The 26,149-nt window shown below is 39.8% G+C and overlaps 1 protein-coding gene across 11 annotated transcripts in view; it reads right to left on the reverse strand.

Annotated features, from left to right (window-relative positions):
• Window positions 1-26,149, reverse strand: part of LOC134359947 (FK506-binding protein 15-like) — an 81,227-nt gene that overhangs the window by 32,146 nt on the left and 22,932 nt on the right. For all 11 annotated transcript variants that reach the window (XM_063073821.1, XM_063073823.1, XM_063073822.1 and 8 more), the window contains 9 exons: window positions 24,415-24,463; window positions 22,207-22,323; window positions 20,365-20,461; window positions 19,700-19,791; window positions 18,844-18,946; window positions 18,347-18,456; window positions 16,910-17,014; window positions 14,600-14,694; window positions 12,048-12,150 (listed from right to left, as the gene is read on the reverse strand). In XM_063073821.1, coding sequence (XP_062929891.1) covers window positions 12,048-12,150; window positions 14,600-14,694; window positions 16,910-17,014; window positions 18,347-18,456; window positions 18,844-18,946; window positions 19,700-19,791; window positions 20,365-20,461; window positions 22,207-22,323; window positions 24,415-24,463 — 871 coding nt within the window. The remainder of the gene's footprint in view (window positions 1-12,047; window positions 12,151-14,599; window positions 14,695-16,909; window positions 17,015-18,346; window positions 18,457-18,843; window positions 18,947-19,699; window positions 19,792-20,364; window positions 20,462-22,206; window positions 22,324-24,414; window positions 24,464-26,149) is intronic.

Raw genomic sequence — 26,149 nt, forward strand, 5'->3', positions numbered from 1 at the left:
ACCACCATACCAAGCAGCACATTCCAGGCATCCACCACTGAGTAAAAAGAAGCTTAGCCCTCACATCCCCTTTAAATCTACACCCTCTCACCTTCAATGCATGCCCGCTGGTATTTCAACCCTGGGAAACAGATACTCCCTGCCTACTCCAGCAATGCCTCTAATCTTATAAACCTCTATCAGATTCAGTCCTACAAGTACTTTGCTACATTGGATCCAGGTGAAGGTCCACAGAGGCTATTTAAATATAGTGAGCAGAACCGAGTATTGCATTCTAAATGGCATTGAGTCATATAAACGTAACATAACCTGCATCTCTCTGCATTCCAGCTTTGCTGAGATAGAGAACATTTAACTAACTTTTAATTAAAAAGGGTTGTATTTCCCTGCACTGATTTCTATACTTGGACCCTATGATCTCTCTGCTCTTCCACAATTCAGAGTGCGTCATCATTTTGAAAATACTCCCATTCTCTTTCTTGCCCACAAAGAGAATGAGTTCACAATCAAACTATGGGACAAAACAATGCAGAAATTCAGTTAATTTGTCAATAACTTGTTGCAAGGTTCTACAACTACCTGAAAGGCCAGATGTATTAACTAAAATGGTTGCACCAATCGGAGAAATTCCAGAATCAAAGTAACTTTTTCGAAGAACACATATAATTCCTCTTATTTTTAGTACATTGGGGCTGGAAAGTATTGGTCTTAGTGATAAGTGAATCTTCAGGTTCACTGTCTCCATTACCATTTTAATTTTAGACAGTAAGTACTTATCATTTTAGACAAGAAGAATCTATTCCTCAGTGTTAATTTTCTCTAACATCCTCTCAAAGAATTTATCTAAACTTTTAATGTTACCCCCAATATCACTTGCATAAATTGTTTTAACAGATCTTAATTTTAATGTTTTTTTTATATATGGTCCCCCTCTCCTAGTAAAAGAACTTCTACTATTCTTGCAAGGGCAGATATTTTATTTTAGCTGCTTATCATTTATCATTTCCTCTTCAGCGGTCAGAATTACACATTTAGACCTCATTCTGGGCTACTTAGACCTTGTATTCTACCATTTATTTGAACAACTCCACTCATCTGCTGTTTTGCCTGTCAATCCTGCAGTGTTTAATTTCTTTCTCACAACTCCTAATTTTGTCTTACCTAAACTTAAAACTATAGCTTGTGACTCATCCTTCCCCACCACAAAACCATTATTGGATTTCTAACTACTTCAGCCTTAAAACTCATAACTAACCTACTGTAATCTGTTCTCTTGTACTGAGCCAGAAATCTCCTTGACAAGAATTAAAATAATCAATATATTTGAATCCCAAATTACTTTGCTTTTCCCAATAAAAAAAAAATTCCCACTTTTGTTCACTTGCTTTTGCAAAAAGCTTCTCCAAGTCCACAACTTTATTTATTAGGATGTCTGGAGACAACTCCTGAACTCCCACCTAGTTCCCTACATCTCATTTCTATGCTGAGTTTCCGCTATCTGCTCTCACCAATGGATGCCCCTACTTGCAATTTCAGTATCTTTTATCAATATGTTAATCCTACTTTTCCCATTTCACTGGGTTTTTTTTTGAAGACGGTAATTACCTCCATGTCATGCCCAATATTTAAGTATATTTTAATGGCAGCTAATGTGTCACACATTGTAAATTGCTTCACCTTTACTACAGTTTTTCCCCAGGTATTTTCTTAAATTTTATCTGTAGCAGGGGTTTCCAACCTTTTCTGTGCCAATGAGCCTTACTAAGGAGCCTGTGGATCCCAGGTTGGTAACACTTTATCGATAGTATTTCTGCTGCTTTGCTATCATCTACATTTTCTGAGTCCAAAGTACGCTAACTCCACAAGTATAAAAATAGTGGACTATCTTAACTCATTGTTATCTGTAATTATTTTCACCAGCTTGGTCCACAGCAAAAGAACAGTTCCTCATACTGATACCAAAATCACTTGAAATAGTACACGTCTGTATCACACAACACTTCAGCCATATTTCTAGTCCACCTCACTTCGACAAGAATGCTTAAGCAACAGAAGTAGCATGCCCATCTTTCCCTGTTTTTCTCATTACCCTGTCTTGTACCAATTCTGCATGACATCTTGCATCTACAACAATTCCAAATACTGCTCAGCATCGCACGCATCAGAGAATAACCAAGTAGTGTAATAAACAGACACAGCCCTATATTTTAACATGACTAGATTTGTGCAGCTGACAGAACCCTCCATGCAGAAAATGCTATTAAATTTCTGAACCTATCCACATACTCAAGAACCATGGACCAGCCACAGCAAATTACCCACAATGCCCTTTACTTCACAGCACAAGACTGGCAAAGAATACAGCGAGATACAGATCAGTTACTGATATGGACAGAGAACTGGCAGGTGGAGTTTAACCCAGATAAATGTGAGGTGTTGCACCTTGGTAGGGAAAATGCAAGGAGACAATACACTGTCGAGGGCAAAACCCATAATAACAGAGAGACCTTGGGCTCCAAGCTCATAGCTCCATGAAAGTGGCTACACAGGTTAACAGGGAGGTTAAGGAGGTTTATGAAATGCTTGCTTTTATTAGTCGAGGCATTGAGTTCCAAAATCAAGAAGTTATGTTGCAACTTTATAAAACTATAGTTAAGCCACATCTGGAATATTGCATCAAGTTCTGGTCACCCCACTACAGGAAGGATGTTGAGGCTTTGGAGAGGGTGCAGAAGAGGTTCACCAGGATGTTACTTAGCTTAGAGGGCATGTGCTATCATGACAGGTTAGACAAACTCTGGTTGCTTTCTCTGGAGTGGCGGAGGCTTAAGGGAGATCTCATAGAGGTTGAAAGATTGAGAGGCACAGATAAAGTAGACAAGGACTATCTGTCTCCCAGGGTAGAAATGTCTAATACCAGAGGACATGCATTGAAGGTGAGAGGGGGCAGGTTCAAAGGGAATATGAGGGATAAGTTTTTTTTTTACTCAGAGTGGTAATGCCTGGAATGTGCTGCCTGGTATGGTGGTAGAGGCAGATACATTAGAGGTGTTTACAAGACGTTTAGATAAGCAAGTGAGTGTGAGGAAGATGAGAGGGATATGGATATTGTGAGGTAGGAGGGATTAGTTATTTGGGGTTTTTGATTTGTATTTTTTTAGCTGGTTCAGCACAACATTGTGGGCCAAAGGGCCTGTTCTTGCGCTGTCCTGTTCTATTGAGTAATTCTGTGCCAACCCACACATGCCAACCACATCAGACTTAACAGCCCACACTGACAGATCATGTCCTTCATTTAATTTATAGCCCTACGGTATAATACAGGTTGAACATAGCACATCCAACACCGGAGCAGGTGCTATACTGCAGGTTATTCACAGAATTACATCAAATAAAACATTTGATATGACCAATCATACAGAGTGCCATCAACAAACAATGCAAAACAGAGACCCTGAAGATTACAAATGAAAGAATAAGATGAAAGAATAAGATAAAAGTATTCTGCGACTAGAACTGATATTTAACAAATAACATTACATCAGAATTTCCTCAGAGAATCTGAAGTTAGACCAAAATATTGCAGGTGAAGAGGTGGGCAACAGGTTGTGGTCTATTGGCAAAATAAATCTTAAACTAAAAAAAAACTCAGAAGACAAACTCACGTTTCGAAGTAAATTTATTATACATATATGTGACCATATACAACATAGATATAGTACATATATGTGACGATATGGTTACTAAACTTACTGAGTATGCCGCATTTTCTTGTGGGCATACTCAGTAAATCCAATAACCTTAATCAACTCAATGAAAGACGACACAACAGGTTGGATAACCAATGTACAAAAGACAACAAACTGTGCAAAAAAGTAAGAAATAATAACAATAAATAAGCAATAAATATTGAGAACATGAGATGAAGAGTCCTTGAAAGCGAGTCCATAGGTTATGGGAACAATTCAGAGACGGGGCAAGTGAAATTGAATGAAGTTATCCTCTCTGGTTCAAGAGCCTGATGGTTGAGGGGTAATAACTGTTCCTGAACCTGTTGGTGTGAATCCTAAGGCTCCTGTACCACCTTTCTGATGGCAGCAGTGAGAAGTGAGCATGACCTGGTGCTGTTTTCCTGCAACAACACTCCATGTAGATGTGCTCGTTGGTGGGCAGGGTTTTACTCATTATGGACTGGGCCGTAACCACTTATTGAAGGATTTTCCGTTCAAGGACATTAGTGTTTCCATTCAAGACTGCGCACTCTTCGCCACACACCTATAGAAGTTTGTCATGCCAAATCATTGCAAACTCCTAAGTAGAGATGTGCCATGCATTCTTTGTAATTGCTCTTATATGCTGGGCCAAGGATGGGTCCCATGACATGATAACACCGAGGAATTTAAAGTTGCTGACCCTCTCCACCTCTGATCCTCCGATAAAAACTAGACCTCTCCTGAAGTCAATAATCAGCTTCTTGGTCTTGCCAACATTCACAGAGAGGTTGTTTTGGCACCACTCAGCCAGAATTTCAATCTCCCTCCTACATGCTGGTTCATCACCACCTTTGATTCGGACTACAATAGTGCTGTCATCAGCAAAATGAATGTGGCATTGGAGCTGTGCTTAGCTACATAGTCTTAAGTGTAAAGTGAGTAGAGCAGGGGGCTGAGCACACAGCCTTGTGGTGCACCTGTGCTGATGGAGATTGCGGAGGAGATGTTGTTGCCAATCCGAACAAACTGGGGTCTGCAAGTGAATGATTCGAGGATCCAGTTGCAGAAAAATATAGATAGGCCAAGGTTTTGGAGCTTATTGATTAGTTTGAGGGGATGATAGTATTGAATGCTGAGCTGTAGTGATAAAAGAGCATCCTGATAGCCTTTGCTATCCAGGTGTTCCAAGGTTGAGTGAAGAGCCAATGAAATGACATCTGACGTGGACCTGTTGTGCCGATAGGCAAAGCTGACATGTTTATAACAATGGTCTATCAACTATTAAATGTTACCTCCTGGATACCTTGTGCTTTGTTCTGAAGCACAAGTTGCAATTCAGACCTGTTGGTAGAATCCTCATGTTACTACCTGCACAAGTACTACATGAGACCACAAGACTTAGGGGCAGAATTAGGCCATTTGGCCCATTGAGTTTGCTCTGCCATTTAATCATGGCTGATCCATTTCCCTCTCAACCCCATTCTTTGACACCCTGTCTAATGAAGAATCTATCAATCTCCGCCATAAAAACACCCAATGACTTGGCCTCCACAGCCGCCTGTGGCAAGGAATTCCACAGGTTTACTACCCTCCAGCTAAAGAAATCCCTCATCTCCATTCTAAATGGACGTCCCTCTATTCTGAGGCTGTGCCCTCTGGTCCTAGACTCCCACACCATAGGAAACATTCTCTCCACATCCACTATCTAGGCCTCTCAACATTCAATAGGATGCACGCAGAGCAGCAAACCCTAAATCTGATCAGAACATAAGGGACATTGAAAGTTTCCACTCACTTTGTGATCTTAACAGAGTATTAAACAAAATCACTTTAATGTGGGGTCAAGTCTGTATAGGGTAACATTCTACACTTTCTGAACTCAATAATGCTCATGGTGTATTAATTTCAATGTACCCGATGAGTAATGGTGGGCAGAGAGGAAAAGCAAGGGAGAAAGGAAAGAATAATTTGCTTAAGTCATGTTGTCTGTCGACGATTCCCATTCTGGCTATTGTGTAGAACACATCATAATTTGAAAATATTAAAAGTGGTGTTCTGTGTTGATTTGATGCTGAGCTGAATGAACAATTAGAAACACTGGACCACTCCATGAAAATATAGTATTTCCAAGTTGTTTGGAATATTAACAATTGACTATCAAACATTCCTCCAGGTGAGGCGACACTTCACCTGTGAGTCGGCTGGTGTGATATACTGCGTTCGCTGCTCCCGGTGCAGCCTTCTATACATTGATAAGACCCGACACAGACTGGGAGACCGTTTCACTGAACACCTACGCTCTGTCTGCCAGAGAAAGCAGGATCTCCCAGTGGCCACACATTTTAATTCCACATCCCATTCCCATTCTGAAATGTCAATCCATGGCCTCCTCTACTGTCAAGATGAAGCCATACTCAGGTTGGAGGAACAACACCTTATATTCTGTCTGGGTAGCCTCCAACCTGATGGCATGAACATTGATTTCTCTAACTTCTGTTAATGCCCCTCCTCCCCTTCTTATCCCATCCCTTATTTATTTATTATTTTTTCCCTTTTTCTCTCTGTCTCTCACTCTTTTTTCTCTCTCTGTCCCTCTCACAATAACTCCTTGCCTGGTCTCCATCTTCCTCTGGTGCTTTCCTCCCCCTTTCTTTCTCCCCAGGCCTCCTGTCCCATGATCCTTTCCCTTCTCCAGTCTTGCATCCCTTTTGCCAATCAACTTCCCAGCTCTTAGTTTCATCCCTCCCCCTCCCACTTTCAAATCTCTTACTATCTTTTCTTTCAGTTAGTCCTGACGGAGGGTCTCGGCCCAAAACATCGACTGTACTTCTTCCTATAGATGCTTCCTGGCCTGCTGCATTCCACCAGCATTTTGTGTGTGTTGATCAAACATTCCTCCCCATTTTCCCTCGTCCCCAGGTGGATATACATGAATCACATTCTCTCTCTGTTTAAAGAATAACCACCTAAAAACAAAGAGCATTAGTCAGCTCGAGAATGCCCTTACATAATGTTTGCTTGCAAAATACCCATGATAGAGTCCCCTGCCTGAGTAGAAAAGGCAGCAGCGGGTCACTGCAGTGAAAAAGAGCTTTGACCAGTTATCAATTCCAGACGTGAGAAGTTTTGAGAGGAGGGGATTTCACTCAGGTCCACTGCCCAAGTAGAAAAGGCAGCAGCGGGCCACTACAGTGAAAGAACTAAAAAGTCAACAAGGTAACGATGGAACACAAAAGTAAGCTAGCCAATAATATTAAATATACCAAAAGTTTCTTCAGATACATGAAGTGTAAAAGAGAGCCAGGAGTGGATTTTGGACTGCTGAAAACGATGCTGGAGAGTTAATAATGGGGAACAAGGAAATGGTGGATGTACTGAATAAGTATTTTACATCAGTCTTCATTGTGGAAGACACTAGCAGTATTGTGGAAGTTCCAAGTGCCAGGGGTCATGAAGTGTGTGAAGTTACCATAACTAGAGAGATTGTTGGAAAACTGAAAAGTCTGAAGGTAGATAAGTTACCTGGACCAGATAATGTACACCGTAGAGTTCCAAAAGAGGTGGCTGAAGAGATCGTGGAGGCATTAGTAATGATCTTTCAAGAACCACTAGATTCTGGAATAGTTCTGGAAGGCTGGAAAATTGCAAATGTCACTCCACACTTAAAGGAAACTATAGACTAGCTAGTCTGACCTCAGTGGTTGGAAAGCTGTTGGGGTCTATTGTTAAGGATGAGGCCTAAGGGTACTTGGAGGTACATGATAAGATAGGCTGTAGTCAACACGGTTTCCGAGGGAAAATCTTGCCTGACAAATCTGTTGGAATTCTTTGAAGAAATAACAAGCAGGATAAACAAAGGAGAATCAGCTGATGTTTACTTGGATTTTCAGAAAGCGTTCGACAAGGTGCCACATGAAGCTGCTTAACAAGCTAAGAGCCCATGGCATTACAGGAAAGATTCTAGCATAGATAAAACAGTGACTGATTGGTAGGAGACAAAGAGTGGGAATAAAGGGGACCTTTTCTGGCTGGCTGCCAGTGAGTAGTGGTGTTCCACAGGGGTCGATGTTGGGACCAATTCTACTTATGTTATCTGTCAATGATTTGGATGATGGAATTGAAGGCTTTCTTGTAAAGTTTGCAGACAATACGAAGATAGGTAGAGAGGCAGGTAGTTTTGAGGAAGTAGGGAGGCTACAGCAGGACTTAGACAGACTAGGAGAATGGGCAAAAAAAATGTCAGATGGAACACAGTGTCAGGAAGTGTATGGTCATGCACTTGCTGGAAGAAATTAAAGGACTGATGATTTTCTAAATGGAGAAAAAATACAAAAACAAAAGAAGCACAAGGGGACTTAACAGTCCTTGTGCAGAATTCCCTAAAGGTTAATTTGCAGGTTGAGACTGTGGTGAGGAAGGCAAATGCGATGTCAGCATTGATTTCAGGGACTAGAATATAAAAGCAAGGATGTAATGTTGACAGTTCATAAAGCACTGGTGAGGACTCACTTGGAGGATTGTGAGCAATTTTGGGCCCCTTATCTTAGAAAGGATATGCTGAAACTGGACAGGGTTCAAAGGAGGTTTACAAAAATGATTCTAGGATTGAATAGCTCATCATACGAAGAACATTTGACGGCTCTGGGCCTGCATTCACTGGAATTCAGAAGAACGAGAGTGACGTCATTGAAACATCGAATGGTGAAAAGCCTTGACAGAATGGATGTGGGAATGATGTTTCCTATGGTGGGAGAGTCTAAGACCAGAGGACACAGCCTCAGAATAGGGAGGTGTCCTTTTAGAACGGAGATGAGGAGCTTCTTTAGCCAGAGAGTGGCGAATCTGTGGAATTCTTTGCCACAGGCAGCTGTGGAAGCCAAGTCTTTATGTATACTTAAGGCAGAGAGGTTGATAGATTTTTGATTGGTCAGGGCATGCAGGGAAACGGGGAGAAGGAAGGAGATTGAGACTGAGAGGAAAATTGAATAAGCCATGATTAAATGGCGGAGCAGACTCAATGGGCCAAATAGTCTAATTCTGCTCCTATACCTTATGGGTCAAGTACAAAATTAATATATCATGTGCTTCACAACAGAGAGTACAATCAGATCCTCAGCCATAAAAGACCAGGTACCCTGTTGAAGCAGGACACCAATCCACAATTTTCTTATACATACACAGCAATTTCAAAACCCATGCTGAGTCAAGGAAAACATAGGTGTTAAAATAAGGGGAAAAAAATCAGACACCCCACTGCATTTGAATGAACCCCTCCTTTTAACAGAGTGTCAACAAGTTCTTGACCACACCGGACATCAAGCCGTTTAGACTCATTTTCTCATTCCCTGCCTGAAGTTTTCATATAACCTGTGACCAACACTCCACACGGGTGTAGGGGGGTAGGAGTGAAAAAGCAACACAAGTGCCAACATCTATAGCTTGGGAGCATTTCCTTTAATTCTCTGGGTTTCAGGGCACGCATGATCCAGGGCAAGGCTTGGAGGGTGGGCAGGGGAGAGGGGAGATGAGGGTTAGCAGACAGCTGAAAAGAAATTTGCAGACAGCAAACTCAGGAGCTGATGGATTTTGCTGATCTTATTAGATGGAAATGCCAAGGAGATCAGACCATTCCAACCAAGAATCAAAATGTCAACCTAAGCAGAAAGGGGATAAACACTTAAATCAAGCACACACACTAAGAAGACAGTATGGGCACCCTCACCTGTGCTCTTGCCCACTCCACTGGCAGTGCAAACTAGGAAGAGAAAGTAAACTGACAGTCAAATGCAGCACATACTAAAGGAAGCGTGCAGATGCACACACACTCTCACACATGCAGAACTAAGAAGAAAATACACAGTTGCGACAGTCACTAAAACGGTCCTTTCTTTGTCTCCTCAAAGGTGATTTGTGACCTTGCAACATAAACATAAATCACACAATTTTGTTGGTACACACACATAACAGAAATTCACTCGATCCACTTAAGCACCTGCTGCATCTAGACAAAGACAAAGTCCCATGAACAGTTAGACCCCATATGAAATGTTGTGCATCCTCTAATTGGGTATACCCCTCATCCATAGTCTACAGAGTATAAAGACAGGTCTTGCTGAATAAGCAATTAAATACAAGACAGCTGGTCCCAGCTGAAGGAGCCACTGCCACTGGACTGAGCAGCACAGGTTCAAAAGTCGAATTTAATGTCAGTGTAACGTATACAATATACATCTTGAAATGCTTTCTCGTTGCAAACATCCACGAAAACAGATCCCCCCTCACCCACCAGCAAAAAAAAGCACGTGGATAACGTCACCGAGCCCAAGCGTGTGCTAAGCAATAGCAAAGACACAGACCAAAGTTACAACAAAGGCTTTGCATTTTATCTGACATTCGACAAACCACAGGTTCTCTCTCTCCCTGGCAAGGGAGATAGAGGTGTCCCCCATTTTCACAGTGAGCAGGAGACATAACAACCCACTGGTTTACAATCTTAAAAGTCCATTTTGTTGCTTTTTTTCGATGAAGGAAGATGTCACTTTCTCACTAATATTATCCAGGAAAACTTGCATTTGAATCACTTTCAAAATCTAAAGCCTTTCCACCATCAAAAGGCATAATTGAAGAGTGTGACAGATTCATAGGCTTATCTGGGTAGCACCATCCAGGACACTTGATTGACATCATAAACATCTACTAGCCATGGTACACACTTACACGACTTATAAAATGCATTGCAGATTTTCACCACCCAAACCTAGAACACATCTCTGAAACTATCAGTGCAGCTGCCCAGGGAAAAAAACACCCCTCTGCAGGATTTCCATCAACTCACATATGAAGTAAATGGACATTAACATTTCGTAATTGTCATCTAAATCCCTGGAACTGCCCACCCAACAGTTAACATGTTTACTAGAAGGACTACAGCGGTTCTCCAACACTTTCTCAAGGGTAATTAGGGAAACTTTTGTCTCATGTTCAACGACACGAAACTGGTTTGAAAGAAATGTTCTCAGCATCAGTAAAATATTGTAGCATAATGGAAGAGTACAATGTTTTAAATGCGTAAACTTACATATTAGTGTTTCTGACACATCTCACCAATTTGATGTTGCTACTGTTTGCAAAAGATAATTAAACCACACAATAATGATAATATACTGTAAGATTGAGAGGCATGGTGATAAAGTCCAAAAATGACGCTAAACATAAAGCTGGCACTGAAGCAGGTACTTGTTAATGTGACACATTATCTGTAATAAAACAAGTTCTATTCATGCAGAAACTGATATTCTATCGAGATAGTAAGACAGCACTATCCATTTGCTGACAAAAATCATTTACTGTGAATTGTTAGCCCAAATGTCATATTCACACTGCATATTTGGAGGTCAAATACAGGAGAAAGGTCACTCTGCTCTACCTGAACACTGTGAACTAGGCTGTATTCTATGATCACTACAACAAACATGTTTTTCCATGTACTGTCACCTTCTTACAGAAACTAAATATAGATCTTACCAGGAAATGAATTTGTGATGTGAGCCAGGCTCACATCCAATCATATTGATCCTATCCTAACTTGGAGATAATTTGGTTCAACTCCAATATCCCTTTCAAATCAAACTTTAAAAAACAATTTTGTTTAGAAAAGTAATTGGAAAACATTTTCAAAAAACATCGTGTGAACAGAAATTAAAGAACTTAGTTGAAATTACATTTAGCAATAAAATCAAAAGAAAAAGAAAGAACAAGTCATGGCAAGTTAAGGAAAAACACTCGCATGAAACAGCAAATGAAAAACTGTATAGTCCTACATAAATTACTGGATCCATATGTTTATCCTGGTTATGGACTCAGATCTCTTTCATAATATTTAAACTTTTAAATATAGGACCCCAAAAACATTTATGTCCACTTTTGCAATATTTGTGTAAATTGTCTTTTCTTGAGTAGATATACATCCTTGAGGGGCTCACCGACAGATGCAGTTAAGGAATTAGATGCACTTAAAGCTCGAATTACTTGATCTACTTAAAATCAAGGAAAATGGATTCAAATGTAGTGTCACAGAGATTCTTCTCCTGAGGTGAAGCAAGTTTCTCATACAAACCAAGCTCGGTTTACAGCAAGGTCAGGACTGGATTTCACAGCTCTGCACACACTACCCCTTCCTGTTGCCAAATTCGACTAATAATCTAATATTCCTAGTTATTGCATTGATTCTCCCACACTAGGTGTTAACTATTCCCTTCTGGTTCTGTCCCATTCCTCATTTCCCAAGGATCCATCTCAACTTCTCCATAATATTAACACACATGCCAACCTCACCTTCTCTTGCTCCACAAGCAGGATGCGGGCTTGGCTATTCTCAGTTGAGGAAATTAGAGAGTCATTCCTCTGTTCCATCAGCAAATTACTCTGCTCTACATATCTGCAAGAAAGAGACAAACAATTATGAAAATTAATTATAATGAGAATAAGAACTGAACTTGGACTTAAAAGTTCAAGACCAATGATACAGACTGATACAGAATCTGTATTCAACACAGATCGAAGACAGATAAATGATACAGAACATTTTCTGAACTAAGCTAATGCAATGCATAAAAAGAGTAGAAAGAGAAACTACTTTTACTGGTGGAGAAATCCACAAGGGGCATTAACTTAAGTAGTGGGAAGGGGGAGGTACACTAATGTAGCAGTTACTGTAATGCCTTCACAGCGCTACCCACCCAGGTTCAATTCCACAGCTGTCGGTAAGGAGTTTCTCTCCAAGACTGCACAGGGTCCCTCTGGGGTGTTCCCAACCTGGGATCTGGGTGCTCCAATTTCCTCCCATATTCTGATGGAGTGTAACCCAGATAAATATGAGATGTTGCACCTTGGTACGGTAGATTCAAAGCGACAGTACACTGTTCAGCACAAAACCCTTAATAACAGTGTTGCTAAGCAGAGAGACCTTGGGCTCCAAGCTCATAGCTCCATAAAAGTAGCTTCACAAGTTTATAGGGTGGTTAAGGTGGCTTATGAAATGCTTGCTTTTTATTAGGTGAGGCATTGAACTCAAAAGTCAAGAGGATATGTTGCAACTTTATACAACTCTGGTTAGGTCACATCTGGATTATTGCTTACAGTTCTGGTCGCCCCACTATGGGAAGGATGCAGAGGCTTTGGAGAGGGTGCAGAAGAGGTTTACCAGGATGCTCCCTGGTTTAAAGGCATGAGACGTTGGATAAACTTGGTGTGTCTTCTCTGGAGTACTGGAGGCTGAGAGGAGATCTAATAGAGGTTTGTAAGATTATAAGAGGCATAGAGTGGACAGAGTATTTGTTTCCCAGGGGTGAAATGCCAAATACCAGAGGACATGCATTGAAGGTGAGAGAGGATAGGTTCAAGGGAGATAGTGTGTCGTGGATGTCTGGAATGCGCTGCCTGGTATGGTGGTAGAAGCAAATGTTTGGACAGGCACATGAATGTCAGGAAGATGAGAAATATGGACATTGTGTAGGTTAGGGTTAGTAAGTTGTGGACATGCCAGGTTGCTGCCAGAGCATGGATACACTTAAACTGCCTCCAGCACATATTCAGACTCTGTTGGCCATTAATGCAAAAGATGCATTTCACTCTATGCTTCAATGCTCAGTTCTCCCGTGAGTGCATGGGTTTCCTCAGGGTGCTCTGGTTTCCTCCCACATTCCAAAGATGTACACCTTAGTAGGTAAATTGGTCACATGGGTGTGATTGAGCAACACAGGTTCATAGGGCCTGCAGGACCAGTTACTGTACCGAATAAATAAATAATGTTGAAAACCAAGAGGAGTATCGATCACATTGTAGGAGGGGAATAACCAGAAATGGAATTGTTATGGAACAGGGGCAGGTTCACTGTCCAGTCCCTTTCCCATTTTCTTTCCCTGTGGCCCAACAAATTTTTACCCCACAGTTACCTGTACAATTCAAAGGCAGTGACTTCTAGTCATAACCACTCCCTACGCCAGGAGAGCTTTATCCTTAGATACCGCTCATATATTTTGTTCATTCCTCTGAATCAGTGATCTCTGATCCTGGAGTCAGACATTTGGGAACAGCTTCTTTATTTACCCTAATTAAATGCATCTTGACATTGTACACCTTTATCAAACCTTTTCTCTTCCTGTTGTATTCTCATGACAACACTGTAGCTTTTCTATTCTAACCCAAAAAATTCTCATTACTGGAACCAAACTATTTTATGCATTTTCTCTAGCAAATTTACATTTTTCCTTAATTGTTTTAACCAGAATTGGATGCAATGCTTGAGTTGTGGTTTGACCAACTTCTTAGGAAGATCGATCATCGTTTGATGGCTGTGGGACTGTACTTGCTCATATTTAGAAGATGGGGGAGTGCTGGAATCTCAGAGTTGGACATCAAGATGTTTCCAATAGTGGGAGAGTCCAGGACTAGAGGGCACAACCTCAGAATAAAAGGACATACCTTTAGAACAGAGATGAGGATGAATTTCTTTACCCAGAGGGTGGTGAATCTGTGGAGTTCAATGCTATAGACAACTATACAGACCAAGTCACTGGATATATTTAAAGAAGAGGTTGATGGGTTCTTGATTAGTAATGGCATTAAAGGGTACAGAGAGGAGGCATGAGAACGGGGTTGACAGAGACAATAAATCAGTTATGACAGAATAACAGAGCACACTCAATATGCCAAATGGCCTAATTCTGTTTCTATATCTTATGGTCTTATTACAGTCCCTCTTTGGAACTTTTAAACCTCAAGCCCAGCAATAAATATCATCACTACCTGATTTCCCACCATGTCCTGCCAGTTTGGCCCTTGTTCACACTGCCCAGTTTAATGCATTTTGGATTCATCCCTGGTACCTTTGGTTTCTCTGGATCAAATCACTGATCTTTCCATTCTGTTCTTCAATACGATTGCTTTTATCAAACACTTCCTGCTTCAGTCTTTCATTTTCCTGCGAAGAATCAGAGTGGATGGAAAAGGAAATAAAAACTGAATACAGTGTAATACTTTCTACTCAGTGCCCACGACGACATGTAATTGAGCAGCACGCCAACATCAATGCCTGATTGCATACACAACAGAAAACAGAGTCTGCTAATCTTAATACTTCTGAGCACAGTGTCACAAACTAACATATAAAACCACACAGTTCCACAATATCCAGTTGTGATGCACCATGGACTTCTTCCTGCTCATTACACCGCTGGCATTTAGGGCAGCAATGAAGGTCCTCCATCTTTGTCTGTCCATACCATTACACACGGATATACATGGGTTCTTTATTGCTGTTTCTGTAACTTTTTTTTTGCCCAGTCAGGTTTGTTAGCCCTAAGCTGAACCCCTGAACCTGGAGGACCGGAGCATGACTCTTAGTCTGGCCTCTACCCTTTGACCCGTTTGATATGGGTGACCCTACCAACAGCCAAAGCACAAGGCCCTAACTCCAGCCTACACACAGTTGCAAAAAAAAGTGAGTGAACCCTTTGAAACTACAAGGTCTTCTACATTAATCACTCATCAAATGTGGTCTGATCTTCATTTAAGTCACAATAATAGACAAATAAAAAAAAGTCTGCCTCAACTAATAACACACAAACAATTGTACTCTTCTCATCAATAATAAATACAGAATTTAAACAGTCATAGTTTAGGTTCATAAAAAGTATATGAATCTCTGGGGTTAAGCCTACATCAGAACAATTTTCTGAATACCTTAGCAGAAGAATTGTAGAGATGCATGAAGCTGGAAAAGGCTGCAAAAGCATTTGTAAACACCTGAGTGTTCCTCAGCCCACAGTAAGAAATTGTCCATAAATGGAGGAAATTCAGTACTGTTGCTACTCTCCCTTAGAATGGGCATCCTGCAAAGATCACACCAAGAGCACAATGTGGAGTGCTGAAGGAGGTGAAAAAGAACCCAAGGGTTACAGCAAAAGACCTGCAGAAATTTCGACAAGTTGCTAAAGTTCATGTGTCCACTATAAGAAAAACACTGAACGAGAATCTTCACCAAAACCATGGAGGAAACCAATGCTTTTCAAAAAAAAAAAACACTACTGTACATCTCAAGTTTGCAAAAGACCAACCGGATGTTCCACAACACTTCTGGGACAACATTCTGTGGACAGGTGAGACAAAAATTAAACTTTTCGGCAGAAATGCACACTACAATGTTTGGAGGGAAAAGGGCACTGCACATCAACACCAAAACCTCATCCCAAATATGAAGCATGGTGGAAGAGCATCATGGTATGGGGCTGTTTTGCTGCCTCAGGGCCTGGGTAGCTTGCAGTTTGTTGAGGGAACAATAAATTCAAAATTGTATCAAGGCATTTAACAGGAGAACATCAGGGTAGCAGTCTGTCACCTGAAGCTTAATAGAAGTTGGATGATGCAACAAGATAATGATCCGAAACACAAGAGTAACTCAACAATAGAATGGTTTAAAAAGAAGAAAATCTGTGTTTTGGATGGTCATTCCAGACGTAATCCCAATTGAGATGCTGTGGCATAACCTGAAGAGGGCAGTTTGTGCAAGGTATCCTAAAATATTGATGAACTGAAACAGCTTTGTATGGAGGAATGGTCTAAAAGCCTCCAACTCCTACGACAAGGTTGTGGTCCACTTGGTGATCACCATGGACTACTAGAAAAATATTTCTGGGGAAAGGTGTTCTACGAACAGCCCCATCTTCAACAACAGCAGACAACAGTATGAAAATCAAAGCCCAAGCGTCTACAATGATATGACGGTATAAATCTCAATGCAATTTCACTGAATGTCTGGATAAAGCATTGACAACAAGAGAAGTCAATACCCTGGCTGTAGCACTTAAATCGTTCTTCTCCAGAATCATACACACGCGCACACACACACACACACACACTCTGATCACCAAACAAATAAGAGTTATTATTGGCAATGCTGTCAATCTGTTCAAGATGCTGTTTGGATTTTGTTTCAGTAGCTCAGTCACTATATTGGTATCAGGGCTAAAAGACCTGTTAATGCACCGTACTCTATGCTCAAAGGCCCTTTGTCCAGTTCCTTCACATCACCTTTTCAAAACCATTTTGGGAAGGGCATCAAAAAGAAACAACCCTGTCAATGACTCTCACATCTTATCTCTGAATCAGTAGTAAACATACACAGCAATTGCACTTACTTGTATAATCCTCTGGATATTATGCATTATCATGCTTGTTTCCATGGTGAATGATGAAATGCCTGGGATTGCAGGGCCAGTCATGTGTTTCTGTAAGTCTTCCATCTGTAACATCGAAGGACAGACCTCAGCATCAACAAATGTACAAATCCACTTTATGCTCCAATCTTATTCTTATCTTTTACCAGCACTTGCATGCTTCACATCATTTGCATTCCCTAAAACTGCATCCAAATTCCTGAGCATTGCCCAAGGCCAAATACTTGCATTGCATAGTCACAGAAGCAGCAGCAAGCAACTGGACTGACTTGAAGTACAACAAATTCAAAGCCAAATCTCTCCATCTAGACACTTTTACAATAATTCTTAATATCAGCAAATAAAAACAAAGTCAACAGCAACTCAAAGTAGATTATGAGATTCATGACAATGAACAAAGTCAGAGTGAGTTTAAGGGAATTCATGATTAAGATGAATTACTGGAGATTTTTTTTTTGAGGATACACTTTAGAAATTAGCTAACAGAATATCAGTGCATGTCATGCACCTTTGAAAGCCTTTTGGTAAGATCCCATGCAAGAGATCAGAGCACAAAATTAAAAGATATGGAATGGTAAGATAATATACAAACATGAATTCAGAAGCAGGGAAGGGTTGGTCTGATGCTGCAGGAATCAGTATTGGGTCCCGAGTCATTTACAGTATTTATCATTGAGATGGTGATAGAACTAAATGTAACATTTTACCATGGAAAGAGTGCACCTAAATTTACAAGACTGATTCCTGGGATAGCAGGACTGGCATGCAATGAGAAATTGAGTCAGTTAGTCCTATCATTCACTGGAGTACAAAACAATGCAAGAGGATCTCACAGAAATCTATAAATTCTGATAGAACCAGGCAGGCAAAATGTAGAGAAGGTAATCCTGATAGCTGAAGAATCTAGAACCAGGGGGTCACAGATTCAGGATCATTCAAAACGAGTATCAGCAGAAATTTCTATACTCAAGAGTAAGGTGAACCTATGGAATCCTCTACCAAAGGTGGCAGTAAAGGCCAGGAAATTACACCTATTTAAGGAATTTAATAGTGAATGGGGTCAAGGGATATGAAGTGCTGGTGAGAATAAGGAACTGAAGTGAATGATCCCATCGAATGTGGAGAGGACTAAAGGGCCAAGTAATCCAATATTCTATGCTTCCACATTAAATAATCACTTTTGGCAGACAGGCTACCAACCAGGTGCATATCCCCTGCCAATAGACCTACTACAGCAGACCCGTAATTAACGCAGTTGAGATTAGCCAAGTTTACTTTAAACCCTAGTTTGCGCCTACATAGTTCCGTGGATCATCACCACAGTATCTGGGGTAAACCCTTAATTTAACGTTTGGCCCAGCATTCTTTGACACACTGCAGGCTGTACGATCAGCTCACCTTAAGTGCAAGCTGGTCAATTTTATCTGAGGCCTTGCTGATAGCCATTCGAATCTCAGTGTTATGCTGACGTGCCTCAGTCATCATGAAAGAAGTGACATCTCCACTAGCTGTAAAGAAAAATAAAATCAAGACAGTGTTAGCATGTTCTTAATTGGAAGTGATACCAAGTTGTTTAATATCATGTGCTGAATAGACGCTAGTCAATGATTGCACCATTTTTAGTAAAAGCACATCAGCACTGTAATTCCTCAGTTATACACTAGACACACTAGTGTCAAATGGCAAACTGGAGGTCAAATCACTGGGTTTTACTAGTGCACCTGCCCATGGGAAAACAAACTTAAACTAGGCTATGTGTTTTATGTATCTCAAGGACTGTAACAAAGCACTGGTGGCTCATGCAATAGCAATAAAGGCACACAATTTCTCCAGGTTCACTTTGAAAAGCTGTTTAAACCATTCAATACAACAATATAAACATAGAGCCTACCTACCCTGATACTGTGGTGTTTGAGCTGGGTACATCGGTCCAATTGGCTGAATCTGCGTCTGCGATCCATGGCCTTGTGTGTAACCATAGGGCATTCCTGTGTATGGCTGAGGTACAACATTAACAGACTGTGTAAAAAGTCCAAAAAAAAAAAAAAAAAATCTGAATACATCACTCTTTCCACCTCTATTCAACACACTCAGGAATGCGGAAAGTGCTCTAGCTTGCAAGGCAAACATGCAGCAGACCACCTTAATCAGCATAAGGTAATAAGTAACAGTGAGCATATGTGAACACTCATGAGAAAAGGCTTGTCCATTAATGTGGGTAAAAACAGGGCTTGTGCTGTAGAAAACGTAATACAGGTGCAGCACTGCCTAATGGACTGGGTATAAATATTGATAGACTGACAAGAGATATCAGCAGCATTAAAGACATTAATACTTACTGAATTGGCTGGTGGACCCTCTCTGTTGCAACTTTCTCCATTTCTACAATTTCTAAGAACCCTCCACTCTTCCAATTCTGGCATCTCAGACATCTCAATTTTAATCAGTCAATCACTGGAGGATTTGCTCCTTGGTCCCAAGATCTGGAATTCACTCCCTACACCTCTCTACCCCACTGTCCTCCTTTGAGATGTGCCATAAAATGTATTCCTCGTCCAATTACTGACTTGTCCCAGCATCTCTCAAGTAGCTTACAAAGTCAAATTCTGATAATCTTAAAGTACATTTTGCTTACAGTGAAGACACAAGTCTAAATTACGTGAAAGCACTGGTTGACGAGCTTTGCTCATTATATTACTTTCCCTAGGTTTACTCATGCATGTTAAATTAATAAAAGATACTGCAGCATACCTGGAAGGACTGGCCACTGCCAGCCAGTTCCTGCTGTGCAGGCAAAGCAACTGGCATTAGTGCTGAAGACGTCGGAAGCATGGAAACTGGCACTGGTAATTAAAAACAAAATTACAAGAAAAAAAAAACTACAGTAAATTAACTACATCCAAAAACATGAAAACAGACAGTTAAATATGCACGATTCATTTACCTAATGTGTAATACTTTTGTTAACAAGCCACATTAGTAAAAAGGATCCAGTGCATTCCTGGCATGTATGATGAATAAACTCTTCTCGGGCTTCCAGCTGGGTACAGGCATTGATTATAATTGATGTTTTGATGACAAACGCTGCCATCTTCTTCAGGGAAGAAAGAACAGTTATAAGTGATACCTATACCGGCTGGAAGCCCAAGAGGAGTTTATAAGCTACATTATGGTAAAAGGGTAGGAGATTAAATAATGTATCAAGATAGGAAATTCCCTCTGCTTCAGATCTAGCCTGAAAAGAACTGGCAACTAACACCAAAGAAATGGAAGTAATACAATAGATGCTAAATAAATCAAGATTAATGTGCAGATACAAATTGAAATGGACCCTGAACAGATACTAACTAATGGGTCAAATTATGATAAATGCAATGAGTGTTTAGCACAAAGGGATAAAGCTCATTGTACCCTACCCGGTGCTGGATGCTGTGGAGGTAGACTGTGAACAGGAGCTGCGGTATGCTGAACTGATGATGAGGCAGCAAGTGGAGCTACCTTTGAAGAATGATCCTGCAAGATGGTCAAAGAGATCACAGATGACATGAATGCAAAAAGTTATTTTTACCCAACAATCCACCCCAGAGTGTACTTATAAGTAGTTATTGCAGAAAGTAATTAATAAAGTGAACCTTAATTGAACCTATATGGGTCTTATTGATTATATATGGAATCAGAATTTAGACAAAGCATGCAATGCAACTTGTATTCTCATACCTCACAACCACAGCAGTTCACATACATAATCCAAATACTAAGGCAAACAAGTTTTTTTTACAAAAGAATATAAATGGGGGGAAAATAAGCCTCGACAAAGAGTGCATAAAAAACATATCTTTAACAAGATTGGGGACAAGTTTTCATCATTGGTTACTGATAACATGGAATAGAAAAAGTTGATAAAACCATCTAAAAGGCAAAGGATCAGATGCGGAAAAAACTAAGATAATGCTAAATAGAGGTAAGATGTTATAAACACTAGGATGAGGGCATAAAGTACATGAAAACAAGGAGCAGTATTTTATAAGGCAAGAGTCAGGCTCAGAGTTTAACCTTAGTAAGGAAAGCTAAAGGAGGGTTGAGGGAAAAAAAATTAAAAATAATAATAATCACTGAACAACTTAAGAATTGTCCACAGGCAGGAAACTTCAGACCTCAAAAGTTGACCAAAATGGAGTACAGAAGCCCAATCAGCAGAGCAGAAGACCAAGTATAGAAATGAGCAAGGAATGGCAAAGTGTTTCAGGTGATGGTCAGGGGATGTGGATAGAGGTGATGGTAGAAAACAGATTTTGCGATGATAGGATGTGCAGTTATGGCTAGATTCAATTAGAAAATTAAACTCAAACCGGATGGCTTAGTCTGTTAAAAAGAGGTGGGCAAAATAGTTATGGATGAGCAATGTAAAATCTGATCAAATTCTATGCAATTTTTTTTTCAACTAAGCGAAATCCCCTTATGTTGTTGGCTAAAATAGTATAATTCAGCCCAAACAGAATAATGCATTATCCACTGCATGCCTAAACACCCTTGCCAATTTTTTAAAAGTATATTCTATCACAAGAGTGCCACAAGGAGTGCACCAGTATATGGAAGATATATTTTGTTCAATTATCCCACAGTTGCTTTGGATAACTGGTCTCTAAATATTTAGCACATAGTGTTGAAGAATATCGTAATCAAGAGCAAACAACAGCTTTCTAATTAAGAGATTAGAAAGGGGTAAACATGAAATAAAAGGTCACCCATGACTACACATTAAAAAAATGAGGGGCTGAATAGCTTTCAACTATGCAAATTGATGTTTGTATCACTAGTTTACATCATGAGTGAAATCGTCTGCAAAGTACAGAGTATTTCTACTTGACAGATGTGAATGAGGAGCTACAGAGATCACAAAATAATTATTCATTCCTATGAGGTGGTGAACCAAATTTAAAGAAAAACAATAATAAAACCACAACAATTAATTATATATTACTTCTCATATTATGAACAGCTGCCTCACCTCCATCAGATTCTTATTATTTAAGAAAGCTAGAAAATATTCAGAATATGAATATCCTGTTGTTTTGATGTAAACTTTTGTTTCTACTCATTTAGATTTGAATTTACTAAATCACTAAGTGGACATGCATGGAGCTTATACACTATGTATAATCACTTTCTTCTAAAACAGAATAAAATTCACTCTACATACTAAGCAAACTGTTTCTAACTCTGCCACACAAAGCAGAATAATGTTACTAACTTTTTACCTCAAGTTCAGAGTCACTGGAATCAGGTTGTGCAGAAAGAGCCCCCGCAAGAAAAGGCATTGGTTGTCCCATTTTTGCCATTCGAGAAATTAGTTTGGCTTTAGTAGTATCAGGATTCTAACAAAACAGGAAGAACAAATACAAGAAAATAGTAATTCACATAATTAGTAAACAAATCCGAGAATCAAAAGCAACAGGATGGAAAATCATCTTGTTTACAAAAGGGGCACAGTCAGGGTTTAATATTTTAACTTTAGAAATCTTCAGCAACAAAAATACTGGCAATATTGGCCAGTTCTGTTGCAGGTTATACATCTTCAATAATGGCTCAAATTTCTCTCCCCAACAGCATAGGCTGAGCTGCCAGCGATTTCCTATTACCTCTGCATTTCAAAAATTTAACATTTCTTTTCTTCATGTTCTCTCCCTTCCTAAACGCTCTTATTTACCTATAAAACCATTAATACCCCATCAGTGATATTCCCTCTGTCCTATCTATCCTTCATCAGTCCTTTCTGCAACTCAAAACCAACTCTTCCCTTTCATAGTTCTGACAAAATGGTCTTCAACCCAAAATGCTTTATGTTCTTTTTCCCTACACAGATCTGTAGAATGTTTCAGGCAAGCTTATTTTAAATGAAAATGCACAATTTCATGCACCAAGATCTAGACTGTATCTAGGTAGGGACTTCTAAATGCCTTCTTATGCGAGCATCTCCCAAGGAAAGAACTCAACAAAAAATACAATGGGATTACCCATGAGCTGTATCTGTGGGTCAACAGAGACGTAAATGATTGAACCGGCGACAAACACTGAGCTACTAAAGCAGGTGAGAGAATAGGGCATCCTGCAGAAATGACTCATCTCCTGACACTATATCTATGGAGCAGAGTTAGATGGTTGAGCACCTGATTCTAGTACATCAACTTTTCTGAAGAAAATTAAGACAACTTAAAATAAGACAATTCTCAGAAATTAGCACAACTGTAAAACCGAGCTCCATAGAAAACAAGAGTGAGATAAAACATTCTCCTAGATGAGTTCAGCTCCAAAAATGCTCTCGATGCTCGACACCAACAAGGTCAAAGCAACAGTTTGACTGTTACCATGGTTACTATCCTTCGTATTCATGTCCTTCTTTACTAATTTACCATGGCTGCAATCTACACCATCAAAATAATCACTGCATTTACTTGCCTTTCCAAAAGCACCTGCTAGACCCACCTTTATCATCTAAAAAACACAAGGATCGAAGGTACACAGAATCAAAAACACCAAAAACATACATCATTCTGAATTGGAAATGGGTTGCCATACCATCACCACTATAGTGTCTAAAACCAGAAACTCCTGTCCAACAATGTCCTCCTTCAACAGAGGAGCACACCACCTTCTCAGGCATTTATGGATGAATCAGGTTTAATATCAATGACGAAATTCATGAAATTTGTTGTTCTGCAGCAGCAGTATATTGCAGTGTATACTAATAAAAAAACAATAAATAATAAGAAATATGTTTAAAAATAATTAAGTAGTTTAAGAAGAGAGCAAAGAAAAAAAATTGGAGGTAGTGTACATGGGTTCATTGTCCATTCAGAAATTTAAAACTCTGATGGTGGATCTAATGAGAAATAAATATTAGACTTGCCAGCAAAAACCACTCCCATAAATGAGTAGAGAAAACGTGTCAAGGTGCCACTTTCAGCATTAAATACAGGGAAGGCACTGAAGAATTAGATTAACTAAGTTTTCTGAGCACATCATTACAGATGAACATTAATTAGAAGCAGTTATTTTTATTTTATTTAGAGATATAGTATGGAACAGACACTTCTCAGCCAACGAGCTGTGCCTCCCAGAAACCAACCTATTTAACACCGGCCTAATCACAGGACAATTTACAATGACCTATTAACCTACTAACTGGTACATCTTTGGACTGTGGGAGGAAACCCACATAGTCAAGGGGAGAACGTACATACTCATTACAGACACCACCGGAATTGAACTTTAAACTCCGAACTCCAACTGTAATAACGTTGCACTAACTGCAACACCACCATGGCGCCCCAGGTGTCTAATTACTTCTTCTGTTAAAGGACAGGAAGGACATTTTTTTTTTTAAAAAGTTATAAAATAATACTAGCAAAAAGCAGCCAACAGTAGAAATTATTGTTCAATAACTATGTGCAAACCCCCATACTTACTGAAAGCATGTCGCTTAATGAATTGGACTTTGCCCGCACATTTTGCTCCCTGAAAGAACAAATAATTTAAATTTAATTATCCTCACTAGTGACAAAATTAACAACTTTCTAAATGAGTCCTTTTACTTTTTCCATTTCCTCACACGTTCATAATTCAACCGATGCCAGAAGTCTTCTCAGAGCTCTTCTTACAAATAAAACAAACAGAAGACTGATTTCAACTGCAGAAATAAGTGCAACACCCAACCCACCTCTATCAATTCAATGTAAACAAAAGCTGAGTACATGGGTGAAGCTGCAAAGTGAGGCACATCAGTCCTCCGAGAGCCCCATTCATTAATCCACGGCTACACGATTCCCTAATTGCACTAAATACTTTCAATGCATCAACATTTTAAATATTAAATTCTTCTGGTTCAAACTCAGAACAATTGAAGTTAGATGAATATCAGAAATCCAGACCAGGTGTTCAGTTGTCAAATTCTGTTCCATGCAGAGAAATCAATCCAGCAGATTATTTGGGAAACCCTTTCTTTTTGGAAGTCCGAAGAGCTCTGCAAAACTGTAATGAGATTCAAGATGTTTTCTTTCTTAAAAAGACCAATAATCCAGCCCCCACGTTGCCTCTTATTCTGGAAATACATTGTGTATGGAACTTGTACTTGGCCAGGAAGGAAGTTCCCTCCAAAGGTGAACAGTGGAAGCACGTAGGCTCACCATTGGTTGCAAAACCTTGGACACTTTCTGTTAGGTAACACCAGATAAATCATGTCTCAGTCATTCGTATCAAGAATAGCACAAAATTTGATCTTTGACAGAGCAGTGCACGAGGAGGAAAATTATACCAGCATTTAGGTGGCCAATTTCCTGATCTACTGTGTGTTTGCTGGCAAGTCTACTCTTCTCCATGTACCTTCCACTTGCTGCAGCCATGAAGTACAGACAGCTCTGTCAAGTTCTGCGGGCAGAAGCCTTTATTATGGCTTTAACTGTAGATCCAAGACATCATCCAGCACAACTCATCTCCTAACTTTCCAAAAGGTTTTTCCAAGATAGAATACTTTGTTTGCCTGGATAAGTGCAGTTCCAACACTCAGGAATTTCAACAAAATCCAGGATAAAATAGTGAACGTTAATTGGCAACTAACGACCATTGTAAACATTTGGATGCCTCCATCACAGAGGCATTTTGACCACAATATTTACCATCAACAGATTAGTTACTCAAACCACTCCAGCAAACCTCCCATCTAGAAGATAAAGAGCAACAGATACAAAAAATGACATCCTCTGGAGTCTAAGTCTCAAATCACCTTTAATTAGACATACCCTACCATTTCTCCATTTCTGGGTTAAAATTTTAGAAATCCCATTAAGTAAATACTGTGTCTGCTTACCTTGACCTTAACAATAGCAAACAATAATAGACAGTAAGTATTGATCTTGACTTTAATGCCAAATTTCTATAAAATCCTCCTGCATTCTCAAAAGTTCTATGTAATTCAGAGACCTTTTTTATTCATGTATCTCAGCCCATCCTCAACATACAAAATAAGTTACTTTCCTAACTGATTAGGAATTGAAATCTAGCCAGCCTTAGGAGTTCAAGCGCAAAGCCAGAATTGTAAATTTTCTATACACTGCAAATCAAAGAACACAAATTCAATGCATCCTCACAAAAAAAATATTGAAATGCAACCAATCTTCCAATCTTCCTCTTCATACCCAGTACCAG

Source organism: Mobula hypostoma, chromosome 21 (assembly GCF_963921235.1).
Source record: "Mobula hypostoma chromosome 21, sMobHyp1.1, whole genome shotgun sequence".
NCBI classification, from domain to species: domain Eukaryota; kingdom Metazoa; phylum Chordata; class Chondrichthyes; order Myliobatiformes; family Myliobatidae; genus Mobula; species Mobula hypostoma.